The 21,082-nt window shown below is 38.2% G+C and overlaps 1 protein-coding gene across 6 annotated transcripts in view; it reads left to right on the top strand.

The window, feature by feature from the left end:
* Positions 1-1,927: 1,927 nt before the first annotated feature.
* Positions 1,928-21,082, top strand: part of PEX5L (peroxisomal biogenesis factor 5 like) — a 114,281-nt gene continuing 95,126 nt past the window's right edge. For 2 of the 6 annotated variants that reach the window (XM_033006408.2, XM_033006404.2), the window contains exon 1: positions 1,928-2,277. In XM_033006408.2, coding sequence (XP_032862299.2) covers positions 2,257-2,277 — 21 coding nt within the window. In that variant the 5' untranslated portion in view covers positions 1,928-2,256. Of the gene's footprint in view, positions 2,278-16,119; positions 16,181-21,082 lie in introns of those variants that run through there. The other 4 variants (XM_033006406.2, XM_033006409.2, XM_033006410.2 and 1 more) reach the window with 3 other exon arrangements.

Here is a 21,082-nt window from a genome sequence, read left to right as displayed (position 1 = left end):
AGATAAGAGTCCAATACATCTCTGTGCAAGAAACAGCAAAGGCACCAAGTCTCTGAGTTTAAATAGGACTTGCTTTTTATTCATCTAAACTTTCTTCTAAATTGAGCGTGAAGGCAGCCAGATATTTGTATCTGAAAAATCTGTACTCCATATTTTAGTTTTTAAGTGAAACCACAATAATTCAAATCTGATATTTTCATCTATATAAGTGCAATCACATTTTATATAACACAGTGAAATTTTACAGTAAGATATGTCTAACATGTATGGACAATCCCCAAAAAGTATTTTAAGCTCATCAGCTCTTGAGGTTTTCAAAGCGGTTTAAGGGATTTAGACAAAAAAATACTCATTTCTTACTTGCTTTTATCACCAATACATGGCTAAACTCCTAGGCTGTTCTGAAAATCTCAGTGAGCTGGATACATATTCATTAGATGTAAGAGAACTGTCACTTTTGCTATCTATCTAAAAGATAAAACTCTCAAGCTTAAGTGAAAAAAAATAATTGGCTAGATTTTGCTTGTGCCATTACTGACGACTTTATGAACTTGTGTTCTGCTAAACCCCAGTTTTTTAGCTGAATAGAAACACTTCAAAAAGGCCTATTCAGTCAGCTGAAATGAGAGCTGTGATGATACAAATGTGCTGGTTTCAGGAATAAGAGATCTATTTTGCATTACTCTAGTACTGGAATACTGTTAAGGTTAGATTGTTCTGGTCCATCAAAAACATCATAAAGTTTTGTGTAGTTTAATAGTAAGATCTGAGAGCCTCAGAGCCAAGAAACTATATGATCTAGCAAATTCCACGCCCTGGATGTTTTCTGTGCTACTGAATACATATACACTGAGTAGGGCAGAACTTTGCAATGAAATTGAAGCAGCTGCTCTTTTTAACGGACTAGAAATTTAAGGTTTGAGGTGGGGAAGAAAAAAGCTGGATCCTAGATGATGCAGGTGTTGCTTGCAGGATTTAGCAGGCCTGTTGTGCCAGTTTACGAGGTCAGAATTGTGCATGTAGAGGCTATTGCCAGATTTTTTTTCTGTATTACAATAGCTTTGCTAAGTGTTGAAAAACACTACCAAGCAGTACCACAGAGCCAGAACGAGAGTCTCCTGATATTTTCTGTGAATAATGATGGATCACGTTTGCTCTTCCTTATGCAGAGGACAAGGTAGGGCCTGGCCCAAGCATATTACTGAAATTCAGTTTGATTACGACCGCAGCCCGTACAGCCCTCTCATTCTGCAGTGCCAAACTTTTCCAGCGCTGCAGGCAGCAGGCAGCAGCCCTCTCCCAGCTGCAGCAGCGGTGGGGAAGGGCTGGGAGTGGGGCACAGCCGCCCCAGGTTTGGAGATAACCATTCCCCGGGACGCGCCCGCGCTCGGGCCCCTTGCCCTGCGCACCACGTCTCCTCCCACGCGAGGAGGCAAAACTCGCGGCCAGCCGGGAGGCTCCGTGTGCCAGATCCAGGTTTTACCGCGTCCTGGCTCCGGGACGCTCCGATTTTTATTTTGGTCGTTATGCTTACTATTTATATATATATATATATATACACACACATATATTATGTATTGCTGCAGTGGAAGCCGTCAACCCCCGATGGGGCTGGGGGGACCGCCGCTCCCCCAGGCCCTCAGCGGGGCTCCGCCCGGTGGCCGCGGCGCTCCGCGGGGTTCCGCGCGTTACCCGGATGGGGGGAGGGAGGAGAGAAGGAAGGAGGGAGGAGGGGAAGGAGGAGGGAAGGAGGCCGGGGCTGGCTGCGGGAGGCGGGGGCGGGCCGCCGGGGCCAGGGCCGCCAGGCCGGGCCGGCTGGCAGCGGGACGAGGCGCGGTGCGGCGGGCGGCCCCGCTCCGCTCCGCTCCGCCCCGCGGCGCTCCCCGCCCGGCCGCCCCGCAGCCGCCCGGCGCCGCCGCCCGGGGCCGGCCCGCCTCCCCCCAGCACCCCGCGGGGAACAGCTCCTGTGCAGTTCGCAGCGCCGCAATAAAAGGGGAGCGAGCGAGAGGGAGGGAGGGAGGCGGAAAGGAAAAGAGGGAGGAAAGCAGCCCGCAGCACTGGGTTGCGGACAGCACTGAAGGAGCTTCCAGGACAAACTGAATCTTCTGCAAAAAATAGCTCTCGCAGGGTTAGGATTTTTTTTTTTTTTTTTTTTTTTTCCTCCTTTCTTTTAGTCGAGTGCACAGGAGAAGTGCCCCCACCCCAGCGTACACCCAAGCTGTCGGCCTGAGGGGCACCCGAACCAGACAAAGCAGAATGTACCAGGGACACATGCAGGTAAGAGGCTGCAAGCAGGCTGGAGAGGAGAAGCCCTCCGAACGCGCGGCACTGAAATGTGGTTCTGGGAAGTTTCTGTGGGTTGAGCGGAGGGGAGATGCCACCCTGGCACTGTGCAACAAGTGAAGTGGTGCAATATGATCGTGGTACTCCAACTCAGGGCTGAAGGGACGAGCCTGCCTGGGGCTAGTGCTGCTCAAGGGGGAGGATGGAGAAGGGGTGCTGTCAACTTTAGGTGAAGTTCTGTGTATATTTTTTCATTTATTATGCCTGCTTGTTTGAACAGATTCAAGGGAGCATTCCAGGGCAAACGTTGTTACGGCATGCTTTAAGTGACACATGTCTCCTGCCATCTCTTGATGCATCTCTTCCTGTATGTCAAGTGAAGGGCAAACAATAAGGGAAAAGACAGAGCACTTACTTTGCAAAATCTGCAAAGATTTCATGCCACACTAAAGCCATCCATTTGCACAGTGTGTTGTGTTTAAGGGTGATGGATTTCTATTCTTCCTTCCCAACGTGGGATGAGGATTGATTTTGCTAAGCCCCGCAATGACTTTGTAGAATGAATTCCAACACATGTCTAAGTGACTTCAACATTTTAGGCAGAAATCCTGCCTCATGATCCTATTGATCCACATCACCAGAGCAGAAAATGCCTCTCCCCAATAAAAACATACTAGTGCCTTGGACGTGATGACTTTAACCTTGACTCCCGCTCTCCTTCCCATGGTTCTTCCTTGGAAAGCCAGGTCTATTTTGATGGAGGTGGAAATGCCAAAGTGGAATATCGGTTTGCACTGATCTCCCAAATTAATTTCTTTGCTTTTGGACCCAATCTGGCTTTGTGTTCACTGCCAGGAACGATCAATCACGTACTGTGGCACCAGCCTTGCATGTAGTGTTGTTAGTACTAAGGCTGTTTACAGAGAAACTGCAGTTTTAGTAAGTATAAGCTGACCACTTCGGTTCAGTGTGATTCTGCACTGCATTTAAATATCTGCTGAATGGTCATCAGGGACATTAAACTTAAGTCAATATCAAACACAGGGTTGTGTACAATATATGTGAGTTAAGTGAGGACTCTGATTCAGCACTCTCTTCTTTCCAGAACTGAATGATAACAGCTACTCTTTCATGTTTGTGTTATCTGATATCGACAACAATAAATAGTGTGTCATAATATTGCCTGTGATAGGAGAGCAAACAGGTTTTAACAAGAAATGTAATCAATGGAAGGAGTATATATATTACTATTTATTTCTGATATTTAGTTAAAGTATGCACTGTTTTACAGTAACCCCAAAGCAGTCCTGTAACTAACGATACTGAATTGGACATTGGAAAGTATATATTTATATCCTTAAGAAAGCAGAAGTTCTTTGCTATGAGTAATATATTGAAAGGTTTCAACAAACACACAACACTTTTTGAAAGGAAATGTAATGGTATATTGAGCTGTCTGGCAGCATTGTAAATTTTCCGAGTCATTGGAAGGTTGAAATCAAATTTACAATAGAAAAATCAAGTTAAGACATACAAGTATGTTGTGACTGATGTCCTTAAAATTTTTTTCTTTCAAAATATTTTTATTTTTTCTAGCCCAAATGTAATGAAATTCTAACTAAATTATCTTTAAAAGTTTGCCGAATTAAAAATACTATTCATATTCAGTACACTTGTCATCATTAAAAATAAAAACCCACCTGAGTTCATCAACCAAACTTTTCAACATATTTCTGTCCTATCAGAAAGCACTAATGTTCTTCAGATAACACCTAAAAAAGCCTAAAGCATTAGGATAGATTTTTACATTTACTATATCCTTAATTAGAGCCTTTAAGTGAGTCAGACAAAGACAATAAAGAGCTAGTTTCTGTGCAACAAAATGATCTAACTGTAATGTTTATTAAACCATGTTGGAACACAATCAAAGTTACCAAACAAGTATTGTGTCAAACCACATGCTAACAAAAACGTTGGCATATTCTAAACATGATGGGTCCTTTCTATCTCCGAGACTTCTGGAAAGACTTCTACTAACTTAGGGAAAACTATTTACAATTACCTGCCAATCTAAAATGATGTGAGCCATAAAACCACCCAAACTTGAGTGGATTAAAGTCAGGCACCGAAGTCAGTACCTGGACTCCTAAACAAAAACAATCTTTTTTTCAAAGACACTGAGCACCCACAGAGCTTCCCCTTTAAGTGAAATTGGAGTGTTTTGCTGGACTCACCTGGGTACATAAGCATCTAACTTTATACATCTAAATGCAAAACAATGTGCCAATATACAATGCCTGATCCTACACTCTTAGGCAAAAGCTATTGTGAATTTATAGTCATATATCAGTTGTCATTTCCATTTTTCCTAGTGTTTTGTTCTCAGATGCAAAAGTAAAATCTGCAGAAATAATTCCTTAGTCCAGTTACTTTAAAAGATGTTTACAGAGCCAATGTTTCACTAATAACCTGCTGTAACTCAGCTAATTCCTGGAAGACTTCTGAAACAACTTTAACAATGTAATAAGCATAATTACAGAGTTTGAGAATTTGCTCATCTTGAATAGGCATTGAGCATTATCATCTTCAGCGGGGAATTTCTGAGTAAGCTCAATGCATTCTTCAAGTGTAGGTGAAATACACTTCGCATTTAAGCACTGCTGAAGTCCAGCAAGCGCCTAAAGTACTTTACTACATCAGGCCACAATATGTGTGTCTCTCTTTAATTTTTATAGTACAGATTAGATTTTGGGGATTTCTTTTCTGAATCCCAGAAAATCACTTAGTTTATTCCAAAGACCTAGGTTTAGATTTCCCTCTTACTGTTTTATAAATAAATCCTCAAAACACAGAAATACTTGAGAGGTCCTAAGCTAAAATTCCAAAGATAGTAAAAAAAAAATCTAAAAAGATGATGTGCTACTGGTTGAAAATGCTGACTTCACATTTCCAGGTACCTTTCTACAGGGCTAGCTTTGGTGTTACTTGTATGCTGCATGCTTTCACATAAAATACTAGGAAAAAGGCAAAGTGGCCTTCCACAGAGTCAGCACAACAAACAGGAATATAATGCAGAGACGTATGGTGCCACGGAAGCTCTTTCAAAGCTATTTCACTGTCATAATAAGCATAAGCATTTGATATAGCTGTATTTACCAACGTGTTCGATTTACACAGTAACTGTCAAAAACTTAACAGGGACTGACACAAGTTCTAAGGCACATAGCTACCTCCTGAAGCCTGAGCCTTTAAGGTGAGGCTTTTGCATGAGAGAAAGAACTTCAGGTGAGATGCACAGACTATTTGCCTATAAACATATAACTTCAGTTATGCAATAAGTCCTGCTTAATTCAGTAAGCTTAGGCTCTGACAGGATAAAACTTAATTGTTACAGGAGCACACCCTGAGATTACACAGATATGGCAAAAGAACTGAGTCTAAATGCTAAATTGTACAGGTGAAAGAGTATTTCTCTCTCGGGACAATGTGTGCAATCCAATGTGTGCTGTTTTCCATCTTCTTCAAGGAAACTGTAGCAGACCAGATGGAAGCAGAACATAAGCTGAGTTCATCCCACAGTCACTGTTCTAAAATGTCTATCATTTTAACAACCAACAATAAGATGTTTTAAAGTTTTTACAGTAAATTATATACCTGGTACAGGTCCCTCCTGTTGACTTTTATGAGAGTTCTATAAATGGATGGAGGGTAAATTACAATAATAGAATGGGATTTTCAGCAGCATTTGGCTTCCCAGGAAATCAAAAATAAATGCTTTCAAAACTGTTTGCCTTGATGCTGTATATAGTCAGCTTTCTCCAGTACAAATGCTTGAACAGAAGTGCTTTGCCAAATGTTGGCATGGGATTTTATGTATGACATTGTTATGTTTTGAAATGGCTTAATTTAGACAAACCAGAAATCTTGACCACTCATGGCTATCACTGTTCCTCTGGCACTTTTTTGCAAGAACAGGCTTGTTAGTCACGATTCCTTGGCCAAGTTCCAGATCAGATAGATAGTCTCCTAAACTTTTAATTCCACAGCCAATTAAATTAATGTCCTAAATTGTTGTGTAGCGTTCTGTATTATTACAGACATTTAACAGTATACCGTTGGCGTTTCATATTTACATAAAATGATTCATATTAATCATTCACATTTCAGTAGGATTTCAGTTGTCAGACACACACCTGTATGATTGTAGTGGGTCTACAGAAAAATAACTATGCACACATGCAAATTCTTGCAAGATGAAACCGCAAGGACTTCACATGTTTTACTGGCCCTGGAAAGTGTTGGTAAATATTTTAGAAGTTATAAAAAACATTTTTGCACCAATTTCCCAACACTTAAGGCACAGCTAACTCACTGAGAGAAGTGAAGCAGAGCCATCTCAAGATTAGCTGCAGTTGCAAGTTCCATCTTGGCTTATTTAGTAACGTATTAAAAATACTGCAATATAATTGGTTACACTACCACATAAATTAAATAAAACCAAAGCTATTAATCAATCATGAATAATAAAAAAGTAATCTCTCAGCTATGTATTTTGTACATGAATACAACAGCCCACAAAGAATACACACAACATAAAATCGAATTCAGTGCTAAACTGAATCTTTGTTCAGCTGTTAAGATCAACATAAACTTAATAACTTTAAGCTACAAAGTTCTGAAAACCTGGGCAGATAGCTGGAATGCTAACTGATCCCTAGTGATGTCAGTAAACTATAACTCCTAGCCTAGCTGAAATTCCATTACGATAAACTCATATTTTTTCATTATTACAAGTCTTTTCTAAAAGTACTCACAATACTAGGGCAGTGTTTATGGTAGTATGCTTACCATTTTGTCTTGATAATTTCCAATTATTTACTAGCAGCTTTTCAAGTTTTGAACAGCAGATTATAATCTGCTTATAAATTAAACAAGATAAAAATAGTGAGCTCACTTTCACTGAAAGAAGTTAATTCAAAGACAGTAGGTGATACACTGCTTTTGGATAAGACACATACTGAAACTGCACAAACTGTGAGTATTTGCAATGCCGGTATAGAGAAGCATTCCTCGAAGCTGTTAGGCAGTTTTACAAGAATCTAGCAGAAGATCTTGCAAAGGCTCAGAAACTCTTGGCACACAGTGTATTTCTGCTGGATGCAAATTAAGAGGAACTCTTACTAACTAAATAAGGATCCATGCCTCTATTCTGGAATTAAATTCATTCAAAACATAGAAAAACAACAGTCCCTAGCACTGTCATCTATTTATATAAACATGTTAGTCTAAATCCAGTATATAGTTTTCACAAAAGAGGCACTGTTTATTCAAGAAATCAGTCTGTATTTTTCAAAAATCTACCACGATTGTCACTGCAGTTTCATTTATGCAGCCAAGCCCACCCATGTCATGACTGCATGCTACATGCAACGGGGTCTGGGTCACCTCTCAGCAGCACTTGGTCACAAGGCAACTATGTTCTACAGTGAAGTTCACTGCCACACATAGAAAAGAAGTGAACTGATGGCTGAGGACTCTTCTGCCAGCAGAGCTCACTGCTCACAAACTAAATCTAAATTAGAAAACAATAGGGCACCACCGAGAAAAGGAAAGCTGGCTTTAAAAGAGCAGCCTGACCTTTTGCCCATAGCCATTGCAACATGTTTGTAGGGTAGATCAATGCCCATGAACTCTGTTTTTTCACATGCTTATCTATTTTGGCAATCTCTAGAGAAAAATAATCACACTATGCTTTTTCTGACTTTCTCTGTAAAACATGGGAACACTTTACTGCTTCATGTTCACTTGTCTTAGATCAGTCTGCTATCTTCTGATAACTTGCCACTGTTCATTTCCTATCAGTTCCTTAAAAACAGTTCCTAATATGAATGTTGAATATAATACAAGTTACATGAATACAAATGTCTTTAGACAGCCTTTTTCAATTAACATACAAAGTAACAGATATGCATTTAGAATCTGTTAGTACAATAACAAAGCATATGTGATAAAGTACTGTGCAATGAATTCAGACAATCTTTCTTGATTACATTAATACTTTGTTTTACGTTATGAGATACATAAATTCAAATACTCTTATCCACTGACAGTCAGAAATGACAACTTTAGAATGGTTTTGACATGCATTTATTTTAGGACCAGTCAATTTTTCCTTTGTATTTTTTTTTTCCCTTATATAAATCATTTAGCTTATAAACTGGTTTTCAAAAGCTGAAGAAACAAAATAAAATTTGCCTTACTAACATTAGACCCATCTGTAACTATCTTTGCACGAATGAATGTAAGTGAAAATGATCCTGATGTAAATAAGAGAATAATTGTCTTCCAAGCCTTTTTCACGTTAATCCCTGTCTTCCTAATGTCACTAGTCAGGTTCAAAGTTTCAGAGTAAGGTAGAGAATACAGCGTGTCCTGAATAGGGTCAGAAAAGCTGGTACAAATTGCATTTTCTAATTCAACATTTTCTTACTGAGATGTGTATCAAGAAAAAGGATCAGGAACTCTTACTCACTGTTCATTAAAAGTCAATTGAGAGATAATACTTGTCTGTTTAAGCCTACCCTGGAGTATAGAGATCTGTTTCTCTATAAATAACACTGAATATTAAAGTTCACAGAATTTACTAACGTCAAGTTTGCTAATATTAATGTAGGAATAAGCAAAGTCTATAATAAATAGAAGCTTTTTGAGTATTATGTAAAACCAAGAGAAAACATCATATTTTGATGTGATAGTAATATGTCAGAGCTTTTTAGAATCCAAGAGAGTATCCCCTAATAGGAAGATCTAAAAAAAAGTTGGTATCCAGTATTTTACAGAAAAGAACAGATTAATATTATTTATGTAAAGTAGAAGGATGGCTTTAGTCTTCACTAAGGCCTTGGACACTATTGTCATAGAAGTAATGACAGAAATGTCATGTAAGTGATAAATGAGATAATAACAAGTGTAGCTTGACATGTGTCTCATCAATGTGATGAGTTATTTCTGCTGTCATTCACTGAAGTTTAACAAGGAAGATAATTTTCCAGTTATAGCCTTCAGATGTAGATAAGATCTTTCATCTTTTACTATTTGTTATCTAACACTCCGTCAAAAACCAGGACAATTTTAAGGCTTTGAAAAACGAATACAAGAAAGAATATTGAATAAAAGAAAGGAGGAAAATGATGATGCACAACAGAGAAAAATAAGGCAAAAGAACAGAAACGAGGAAGGAAGGAAGGAAGGAAGTGCTGTTACTATTTTGAACATATTGTTAATATTGTTAATGTTACCACTGTACTTAATCCAGGTAACTCACACACTGTGGCAAGGTATACAAAACTGGAAGGGATACATAGGCTTGCCCCAACCTTTGCAACAAAACAAAGGAATTTGAATTATTAGAGAACAGCTGGACACTACATGGAGACAGTGAAAGAACACTTACCCCTGGAGCACTCACAATAAAAGATTATGTGCTGATCAGGAAAGACAGAAAACAAAAGGTGTTGGTCACATTAGGAACCTTGATCCCAAGAAACTGGGGGAAAATGTTGTAAGAAGCTTCAGAACTAATATTTTCAATTGTTAAAATGTTAAGACTAAGCCACGAATACACAAGGAATGGAGATAAAGTGCTCTGCAAAGGCAGAAGGAAAAAGTACAAGTTGCCTAAAGAAAAGTTTATTTAGATCTTGAAAGTATGTTAAAACAGATGTTGAAAGCTTTGCAGTTACATGATTAAGAAGGTGGGGGGGAGCAAAACATACTCAAAGTGGCATTCATATTATGGATAACCTAATTTATGGTGCAAACCCAAAATGGTTATGAGGGTATGAATTCTGTAATTGTTACAAATGTGTGAATCAAAAGTTCATGCAGAGGTACACTAAATAATCTCTATCCCAAACTGCTGATGGAACTGGTATATGAAATTGAAGACCTGGTAGCAAATATTTAGTGCTTTAGTTATGAATCTGGACGCGATGTCATATAACGGGACAGTAGAAAATATGTCAAGATAAGGTAAGAAAAATGGTAAGACAGTGAACACCCCAGATACCCACATGGCTATCCATAATCTGCAAGGTTTCAGGGGATACACTTTAAGGAAAATTAAACAAATAAACACACAGGGAAATGGAAAAAATGCTATTTGCATTTATCAAGAGAAGATAATATCAGGCTAACTTGAACAGCATTTTCTGTTATCGTAACTGGGTTTTTAGGCAAGGGAGATGTAAGTGACGATCAATATGATCTTTGGTAAGCTTCTCTTACAGTGTCACAAAAGAAATTATTAGCCAAGCTGGAAAAAGTAAGAAATAGTAGAAAACCTGTAAAGAGGGCAAGAAACTAATTAATGGGGAAATGAAAAACAGAGCATTAAAGGAAGGGCTATCAGACCAGGGAAGGTTTAATAGGGAGGGTCTTTGTGGATGACTGTTGGAACTGATGTCTGATGTTTCATCCATAAATGTACTAGAAACAGGAAGATGTTGACTACATTTGTTGATTACTCATTGCTGGGAAACATCATCAGTACTGATGAGTTTCAGGTCACTATACAGAAGGAACTGTGTGAACCTCAACAATACAAATATGATTAAATTTAACAGCACAATATGCTGTTGAACATCAGTAACAAAAAATGTCTAAGCTTAAACTATCATTTAGAAATGATTAGGAAGAAAGACTTGCACATACAAGATGACTATAAGCCATCAATATGATATATCCATAAAAAAGACAGATGCAGTTCTAGTTTTAGAAGAGTTTTTTTCCAGAATAGCCAGGAAAACATCAATGCCAGTTTACAATGCCACTAGCAAATTTTCAATTGAGAATCTTGTACAGATCTGGTCCAGAAGAGAGGCATGGAAACAGGTCCGAAGAAGGATGATCAAGGGGAATGTAAAGTCTGTCTTACAAGAAGAGACCAAAAGATTTTGGCTTGTTTTGCTCAGCAGAAGCATAATCACAGCATGTAAATGCATCAGAAAAATAAACACCAGATAGGGAAAAACCTAAATTAGCTAAGGACAAAACTGGCACAGGAACAAATGGATATTAACCGGCTGTGAATAAATTTAGGTTGGAAAGCAGAAGAAGGTTTCTGATCATTAGAGCAATCAAGATTTCTAGTAGCCTTCCAACTGGAATAGTGGAGGCAAAAAAAATTAAAGATAAAACACAATCAATTTATGAAAGACTTTGTATGACATGCTGCCTGTGAAAGCAGAAGACTGAACCTCAATAACCCAGCAACAACAACCTCCTGTCTTCTGAAATTTTTCTGACTTCAGCAGAAACAAACCCTGACTGTTGCTCAGTAAGACCAAAGTTCTCAACTTCAAGAAGTCTTCCTAAGGCTGTGGAGGGCTTGATTGTCTTCACAACTTCAGTAACCTCCTGCTAAGAGAACCGTACAGGCAGTGACAAATTAGTCTCACTTCTCCTCCCATTGCCTAGTCCAAAATATTGTTTTGGATACTCATAGAGCTGAGCTCTACAGTTTGGATACTCTCTCTGCCAGCTTCATTATCGAGTCTCCCACTCAGCTGAACCAATAGTTTTGCTACATATAAAACCTTAATAATCAGAGGAAATGTATTTTTCCCATACAGCTAAACACAGTGGTTCACGCTAGAAACGCTGAAGCTTTTCTCCATCTTTATTCATGTTCCTGCAGTCAGGCACTGAGGGTTTGAAATCACCAGCTGTGTTAACATTGTGTAACAGTAACCTTAAATTTACTTTAGTAACAGCCAAAGTGTGTGAGCATAAATATCTAAACTAGAATCCATCAGAACCAGTAGGGATATTTTCCCTGACCTTAGTAGAACCAGGATACAGCTTTTTCTCCATACTACCACCAGCTCACTTTTCTCTCCTGAGCTCCAAAAATAAATGCAATGATCCTTACTTAGATCATATGTTCTTAAATAAGAGAACTCAGTGCTCTGTTGTGCAGTCCTAGTCAGAAAAAACTACTGAACTCACTTTGGACTGTTCTCTTTGAAGGTATCATAAAACCACATCTTATAATCAGTCCTATGTCCCTTCTAGTAGACTGAGTCACAAAATTATTTCTGGGTTGATTCAGGCTAATAAAACTACTTCAGGATCTGATTGCCTGGGTTCCTGTCCCATCTCAGATCATGATAGCTGTGATTTGCATTCCGCAATATATCAGGCAGACGGATGTCCATGAACACTCCATCACAACTTGATAACATCATTACAGCCTTGCAGCTCTTGGTTGCTGGCAGTTGCTGTGCTGCAATTTACCCAGCATCACTCTGCTACTTGTGTTTCAGAATTTCAGGCCAGCAAAGAGTTTCCAAATAGGTGAGATCATTGGATAATGGCTAGTCAAAGAAATGCAAAAGCATATTGCTGAATGTACTGAGCAAGGAAATAGGACTGTAATTTGATGAGTTAAGTACTCTTTCTTGCCAGTACACGAAAAATTAATGCTTATTTTCAATGTACTTTGTAGTTGTCAAAAAGTAACAAAATTTCACTGCCGCCTTCTCGAGTAATCACCGACAAATACCAGAAACAAAATTTAAAATAAAATTCCAAGTAATTAACTCAGAATCATTAATCATCACTGAGAATACTGTACATTCAGGACATTATATATATATATTCTATTTATTTGCTAAGCACCAAGGAAAGTAATTTTATGTGAATCGACGAATGAGAGCATTTACTGTTCCTTCTTGCACACTAATTTTCTCAAGTTCCATTCTGTAGAAGTATCATTTGCAGGATTAGGGAGCAGAAGGATGATGTTACTGAAGTGGCCAATCAGACATAATAGACACAGACTAAAAAGACTACATATATCAAGACAAAGTTTGTCAGATGGCTAAAATGTATGTACACAGTGTGCCCACTGAACAATTGCAATGGACTGAAGAATTGCAAATACAAAACATGAGAATAGTAAGGTTTTTACTGACTTTTGTACAGCTCTATTCACAAGAAAATAGAATGCCTGGCTTACACTAATACAAAATAAACAATCAACTTTTTATTTTCCAACTATGATGAGTTGAATGCCTACATGGTGCTTTCAATATATCACTGTCAGTAGGCATTCTTTGATTTCTAGTCTTTTTCACTAAATCATCAGTTCTAAAAATTGAAATCCTACCCAGCATTTCAGCAGACAAGAAAGTATTTGCTTCAACTGCATAATATTTTGTACAGTGGTCATCAAGGAGTGCAAAAAAATATTTACACTCATCTACAAGTGGAAACTTAGTAGTTAGTTTTTTCACTATGACATTTATATAACACATTGTGGTTTATGTTTTATTTTGAAACCCTTGAGATGACGGATGGGCTATCATTCTCACTTCAGCTGACAAATAAATATAAACCTATTAGAGACCTGCTAATACTTAACAGAATACTCTAAGTTTACTACTCAGAGACAATTATACGTCTATTTTTTCATGGAGGTTTTTTTTGATTCTTTTTAACTGACGCTTCTTGAAAAGTGATAGCATCTCTGCTTAAGAGTTCATTTACACTTGTCATTTATTTCTCCTCAAATAATTAAATTGTTTTCATAAAGAACCCCCAGCCATAGGGATGAGGAGGAGAAAAATCTCATTCTGAACTAGGGTCAGTACCTGAGCAAGGGATTAGAGTTTTAAGAATAGAGCTAGTCGAACACGTGTTTTAGCAGCTAGTGCAGGAACCCCCCATGATTTTATCCATTGGTTCTGCGAAACTAGAACAATTTTTTTGCACCACAGCGTCCCAGTCTAGTGCCAGCTATGTCTGGCTAATCAACTGTAATGCAATTCATTCAATGCATTACTTCATAACTGTTGTATACTTAAAATCTGTAAGGTAATAAAAGAAACACAATAAATAGAATAACACTGTGATTTCCACAAATCAGTTTGCTGCACTGGGGCACACTAGCAAATGATACGGTTTTCAGGATCACACCAACATTGTTTACTTTCATTAGAAAGTCTTGTTTACCTGTCAGTTACAGTGAAAGATTATTCAGGTTTCTCCATTTTTCACATATAATGAAGAAAAATAACAATGTAGTGCACCTAGTAGTTTTCTAAAACAAGATGATTTGGTTTCAAGGTGGCTTTCTAAGGCTATTAACACATAATATTATAAGAGGACAAGGAACAAACTGGTGTTGAGCAATGTGATGCAAAAAAACAACTACTGTATGGATACTTTTTCAAAGTGGCTTTTCAAGATACAGAGTTGTGAAAAGGTATGAAGCAGTAGAACCAGTTTGAATATTTCTGAGAAAAGGGCCATAAAGCAAGTGTACTGTTAGAAACAACAGAGCTCACCACTTGGAGCATGAAAGAATACCTAAAACAGTCATTAACACAAATATCAGCGTGAAATATTGAAGATGATCATGAGAACATCTCAAAAACTGATACCTGATGGAAGAGTTAAAGGCCTCAGAAGGAGGAATTTTCTAGATAATTAAGATATTTTAGTCTCCATAACTAAATTCAGACTAAACACTTCAGTGAACACTGGAATTTAAGACTAACACCTTTATATTACCTGGATCATATCCTTGGCCATGTGATTGTTAGTTTGTCAGCATCAAAAAGCAGCTGTGAGAGTGAGCCAGCCAGTTAAGACAGCTATGAGACACACAGCCCCAGCCATTAGAGCACTTCTACGGGAGAAGGAATATGCCAAAGGTGTCTTAAATATCACTGTGGTCACCAGCTGCTTTAACATTCTGTCTGTACAGAAAGAGACTGCAACTTCCTAACTGGTAGAAATCTCAGTCTGCCCCATGGGTAGAGGAGGATAGATACATTCACTTCCACCCTTATTTCTTAACCTATGCTAGGAAAGACAGTTTCAACAAAACCTGCTGTTAAGGGCCATAGCTTTTGCTTTAAGTAGTTCTCAGTTTTGAATGCTGTTCTCTGTCATCAGTCTACGGGAGCAGTAGGCTACTGCTTGTAGAATCCCAGATCAGTTCTCCAGAGAAGATCACCAACCTCTCAAAAAAGTTAATAAGATACTTGGTTCTTAATTCCCTAGGGATTCTTATTTAGGAGGAGGAGGGAGTTCTGAGTCCTATTCCCTCTACACACTGTGCTGCCTGTAGAGCTATTACTACTAATGATCATACCAAAAATTATCTGTAGTGGATCTTAGAGATGGAAGATAGAATAAAATCAGATAGATCTGGAGTTGAATGGAATAGATCACTGAAACACCCGCCTCTGACATCTCCAGAGACCCTTTTAGTTCAAGGGATGATACAGATGTTATTAGAAGAGAACGTGATGGAAGATACTAGAAATAACAGATAAATAACATAATGAAATTTATTAATATTGAGAAGCTATTTAGCAATAAAATATTTTTCATCAAATGCTGAAATACAGAACATGATTAAAACATGCAAAAACCATTAAACCAAATCATTTTAAGAAAAAGCTACATAGGGGTTTTTTTTAGGAAAAAAGAACAGACGGCACAGCTGCTGGCTAGGTATTTGTTAATTTTTCATGTGAATTTATTGCATATGTAAGTGATTGAATTAGTAGCACTGACAGGAACCCAGGCACAGTAAAAGCTTCCTGATACTGACACAGCACTGCTCGAGCTGTGCACTCCTGACCATTAGCAATACCGCTACTGAAGCCCTGAGCCTTTCTCTCAGGCAGAGTCTGCAGAGCACACTGGAACTGGACCGAGCAAGGTATTGTTTCTGCGATGTGAATTCGCAGACCTCCATAGCAAAGACTAGGATGAGACCACTGCACTTTTTTAGATTAATGACCTCATTTGGATTCTGATGCCAGGCTCCAGGGAAGAAAGTCCAGTGCAAGCTAATATCATGCTACCAAAATACTGCAAGGTAAGTTTTGGGGAAAAAAATGTTAAGAGGATATTGTATTTTGTGGTAAAGAGACTAAATGCAAAAGGCAGTCAGAAACAGCCAGCTTGCAGAAGAGACTATAAGGTACAGAAATCAGAATGATTTCCCACCTTTGAGAAAAGAGAGTCATTTCCAGATACTCAGAGGCTGAGCAGTGAAATCTGGATCTTCTATCACAGAGCGATAGATTGCTTGAGAACCATGAGGCTTTGAGAGCAAACTAAGGGAATGTAAATTGCATATCTAATAATTTAAGCATGCAAGTCTATTGCCAAATATTACCATCTAAAAGGAATATAAGTATCATGGCTGCTATTAAGTCCTTAGGGAGGCTTATAAGCTTTTGGGAACCCTTTCCTCCTTCCCTTGCAGTGTATTAGCCTTTTGACCACATTGTGCTTGGCTCTATGTAAAGAAATTATACACACAGACAGTAATAGGAAGCAGTAGAAACAAAACTGCGCAAAACGTCAGGGACACAGGATGTTGTGTGAATTCTGTATGAAAATCTCATCGATAGATAAAGATCTAAAAAAATTATTTTTCAGATGCATTATGAATGTGCAGATGAGCAGCCATGGGGAAACATTTCATTGCTGTCTTATAAACTATATTGCTCTAGTGTCAGATCGTGACAATTTACAAGAACATAGTATGAGCTTTTTCCTAAGAGTAACACTGCTGGATTTAATGGTGCTGCTAAAGGAGTAAGATTTTTCTTGGAGTATGGGTGCCATAAACCAGCCCTCAGTCACCACTTCCTGTTTACATCTTGTGGTTTATTCTCTAGAGCAAATGCGTATTTATCTCACTTGAAACTTCTGCTTGTTAGAAAAAAAATCGTTGCTTAATATTTCCCTTTTCACACCATGCATCCTCATGAAAGGCATTTCTTTTTAAGTTAAATCATTTTACATGTAAAAGAGTGAAAGAATTACTGTTCTCCAATTAGCAGAGTGGTAGAGCTTCACTTAATGTGTTCTTTGTCGGTAGGTCTAGACAGTCTCTTCTAAAATTTCATTTAGATATCATTTGTAATTAATTTGAACAATTTTAGTCAGTAAAGTTATTTCAATATTTTCCTTGTTATTGAAAGTTACTGCACTGCTGCAAGCAAGATATTTTACTTGATGAATTTCCACATGGTTGATCCCAAAGGAGAGAGGACAAAACACAAAAGAGGCCTCAATTAAATTCTAATCCAATTTAACAACAGCTGTAAGGGAAATGAGGAAATATTAGTTACTCTAGAACCTCAGTCTCGTGATAACATGAAAAATTAAGCTGATGATCCAGAAATTTTAACTAGTTTTCATCTATACACAAACATTCTACAAGCAACTACAGACAAAACCAGTCAGAAGCTCCTGTTGAATGATGACATTGTACCAATGACAAGATTCACGATCTAGAATTGAAATACACATTATAAACAAACATACACTGAGGTGCCCGACTAATTGTAAAACTAGCAAATGTTTTTGACATTTAGACCACACTTGAAGTTATAAAAAGAAGTGTTCTAATACATTGACAGATTTTGAGACTAGAAGGATCCATTTATTGTCATCTCATAGGAACTAACATAATACAGCCTGACGAACTTCACACACTTATTTGACACACTTATTTGATCTTCAAGATCATAGTCTGAATGAGAACTGCATACACTCTGGAAAAACATCTAGTTTAAGTTTAAAGACTTAAAGCAATGGGAAATCTACTATCACTTGAAGATATTCCAGCAGTGATTCTCCAGACTGTTCAAAGTATTTCTAGTGAGTATTAGCAATATATTACATTTCTTTTATACACACAGAGAATACATTAGAAACTACTTTATAAAACTATAATAAAACATAATATTTTTTGAATTCTCAGGTAAGCTGAATTATAATGTGAAGGCTTGAAATTATATTTATAGGCATGGAAAGTGCACTGAACTCAGCATCTGTATAAATAAGTACGTGAAAGAATCAGTTAAAAGTCTCTATCTTCTTGTTCCCAGCACAGCATTTCAGTTCACTTACAGTGGACAAAAGTGGCAGTTGGAGGAGTTAGAGGAATAACCCTCAAGGCAGCAGCAGCCTCTTGCTATATATGGCACAAAATGATCTTACAGCGTAAAAGTTTCCATTGCCTTTAGAGAACCAGAATTTCACCTCTAGTCTTGTGGGAGGGAATTGTGATCAACTTTTAGAAAATGGCTGGGTCAAAAACCAGGAAGGCTGCTTTGTAGAGTGGACTTAAAATCCTGTTTGCATGTGCATATGTCAGGTGTGTGTATTCCTGTATATTACATTAAGCAAAATGTAGTCTACCTACTCTGAGGTAGTTTAATCGTACATCTAGTTTCAAATTTTTGCAGAAAGATCCTGGCAACAAGAGTTTTTACAGTCCAATAAACAGAATAAGGAGTCACAGTCTCTAAGCCTGAAAACAATTTCAACAATAATCTGGACAAGGCTACAGATAAGGAACTCCCCTCTTCCTTATATATGGAAAGGAAACAAGGTTATTCAATCAGTTGCAAAAAGTGGAAGAACCCTTTTTACCCACATTCAGAATAGAAGCAAAAGACAAAGGAGTTTGAGCTTGTCAGTAAAAGAAATAGGTTAGCTTATGTCCTGATTTGGGAAGAAGAATAATCAATATTTAAAGACACTAAACAGACCATAGTTGGAGACAATCCCCTCATCAAGAGAATGCTAGAATTCAAGAAAAGACCAGATGAAAGCTGGAAGGGAAAACTGCATTGTGCTGGTAAATCAAAGTAACAATAAACACAGGTCAGAAAAGCAAATGTGTTGACTCTACTACTATTTTTTTTTTTACCTGATTGGTGGAAAGGAGAAATATTATGTGCAATACCACCCACCCCCAGTGCTTATCATTTATGATAACCAAGCCAATACTACCGGCACTTATAACACTAACTATTCCATGCTTTCCAGTTACATTCACTGGATTAATTTCTGTCCTATTAACTTAATGAAGACACTAATTTATTGTATTAATTCCCTTCTCCCCATCTATTAACGTAAACAGTAGTAATTTCTGTGCAACTAATACCAAAATGAAGTGTACTGATTTGGAAATGTACTGTATACAAGTAGAACAGAAATTGAGTGACCTGACCTTTAAAATATATTAAACATTGGAACATTTACCTGAACTAGTCAGTCAGGAAATACTAAATTATAGAAGCTTATGTATTTTGGACAATATGATATTTAATTTCTTTCACATAAGTTATTCAATTTCATTAATTCAAACCAAAATACACCTAGCATATTTTTTTAATGCTGGATTAGGACTGAAGGGATGTTTTCACTACCACCTCATGACAATACAAATGCAAAAAATCCCTCTATAGGGACTCAGTAGTTGAATCGACTTATTTATGAAGCAAAGCCTACTTGTTTTATTTAGAACAGTCTCAGATCATCTCAGGTAGTGCAACGAATCTCTACCTGGATGCTGTCAGCCTTCCTTAGCTAAAGCAGCTCCATACCTTGAATTTCCAACATTTTGACCAATTCTTTTTTTCTCTCCCAAGTACTTTAATTGTATTTATCCAGCAGCAAAAGTTGATACTTAATAATTCACAGACAAGATTATGTGCCTGTACCTTTCCCTTGCAGCTGTATTTACTCAAAACAAAGCTATTCAAATAAGCCTTAATCAAGACATATCATTCTACCACACTGTGTGCATGCAAATCTACTTGGATCCCTTCAGCTGGGAACACCAGCAGAGAAGCCCCAGATTAGCAGGGCAGTTAACTGGCAAGGCAAATCAGATTCATTGTAATGGGGCATCAGTGTCACATTTAGCTGATTTAAAAGTCACCTGTGTTCCCTAAGTACTCTGCAAAAGACGTACTGGTTCTTCCGTGCCGGCCAAGCCACTGTTTGGAAGCTAGCAGAGGAATTCCTGACAGCCCTGGCCACCATGTTGCTTCTCACGCAGCGTTTGCCGCCCTTTCTTAAAGATGGCGCCACAAACGCCTCTGATTGGTCCACAGGGGGCGGATACTCCCCTGATTGGTTGAGCTGTTGGCAGGGCCCCTGGGCAGCCGGCTGGAACCAGCTGCGACTGGCACAGGGCAGCCGCTGGCCTCCTCCCACAGCTCCCACCCCTGCGCTACCAGGGCCGGGCACCTGTACCCAGGGCGTGGAGACAGATGCTTAACCATTTGTTTGGGCAGCACAGCTCTTCCTAGTCTAACAGACTTATGAACAGTGTAGGTGTAAATCTTTATCCTGCACGGTAATTGTTTACAGCTGGGGACTGTAACTGTAGGTGACAGTGAGCAGTTCCTTGACAGCAGTGCCATGTAGAGAACAGTGTCAGCTGTTAGCTGGGAATTCCCGGGAAAAGACATCTCTTTTTTTAAAGCTTACTGTATTATAATTAGGGGTTAAATTACAGTTAAAACTATTGGAAATTGAATTACATAAAGATAAAATAATTAAAAGCTTTATCGATAACTACAGAGTGCTGAGAGTCTTGCTTAACTGAAGCCTATCTCCTGAATACTATCCACCAGTATTATATAAATAAATATACCAAGTAAATATACCAAGTTATACTGAAGAGTTTTCATAGAAACTGAATGTGATACATTAATCACACAGACCACATGTGAGGTACTTGCAATTCGCCTGTATGTCAGACTTGCAGGATTCTGCCACATTACCCCACAAACTCAATTAAAGCTAACTTCACATGGATGCATACAAGTTAACAAGCTGCAGTTGTACTTTCGAAAAAGGAGATCACTTTACTGAGTAATGGTACACATCCTTTTGATTACTTTTACCCCCCTTTCACTCAATCACCTCCCACAAAAAAAGAGCATTTAAAGTGCTTTCTGCA

The sequence above is a fragment of the Tyto alba genome, unplaced genomic scaffold (assembly GCF_018691265.1).
Source record: "Tyto alba isolate M040663 unplaced genomic scaffold, T.alba_DEE_v4.0 Super-Scaffold_10, whole genome shotgun sequence".
Taxonomy (NCBI): Eukaryota; Metazoa; Chordata; class Aves; order Strigiformes; family Tytonidae; genus Tyto; species Tyto alba.
This window is presented reverse-complemented; position numbering and strand designations above follow the sequence as displayed.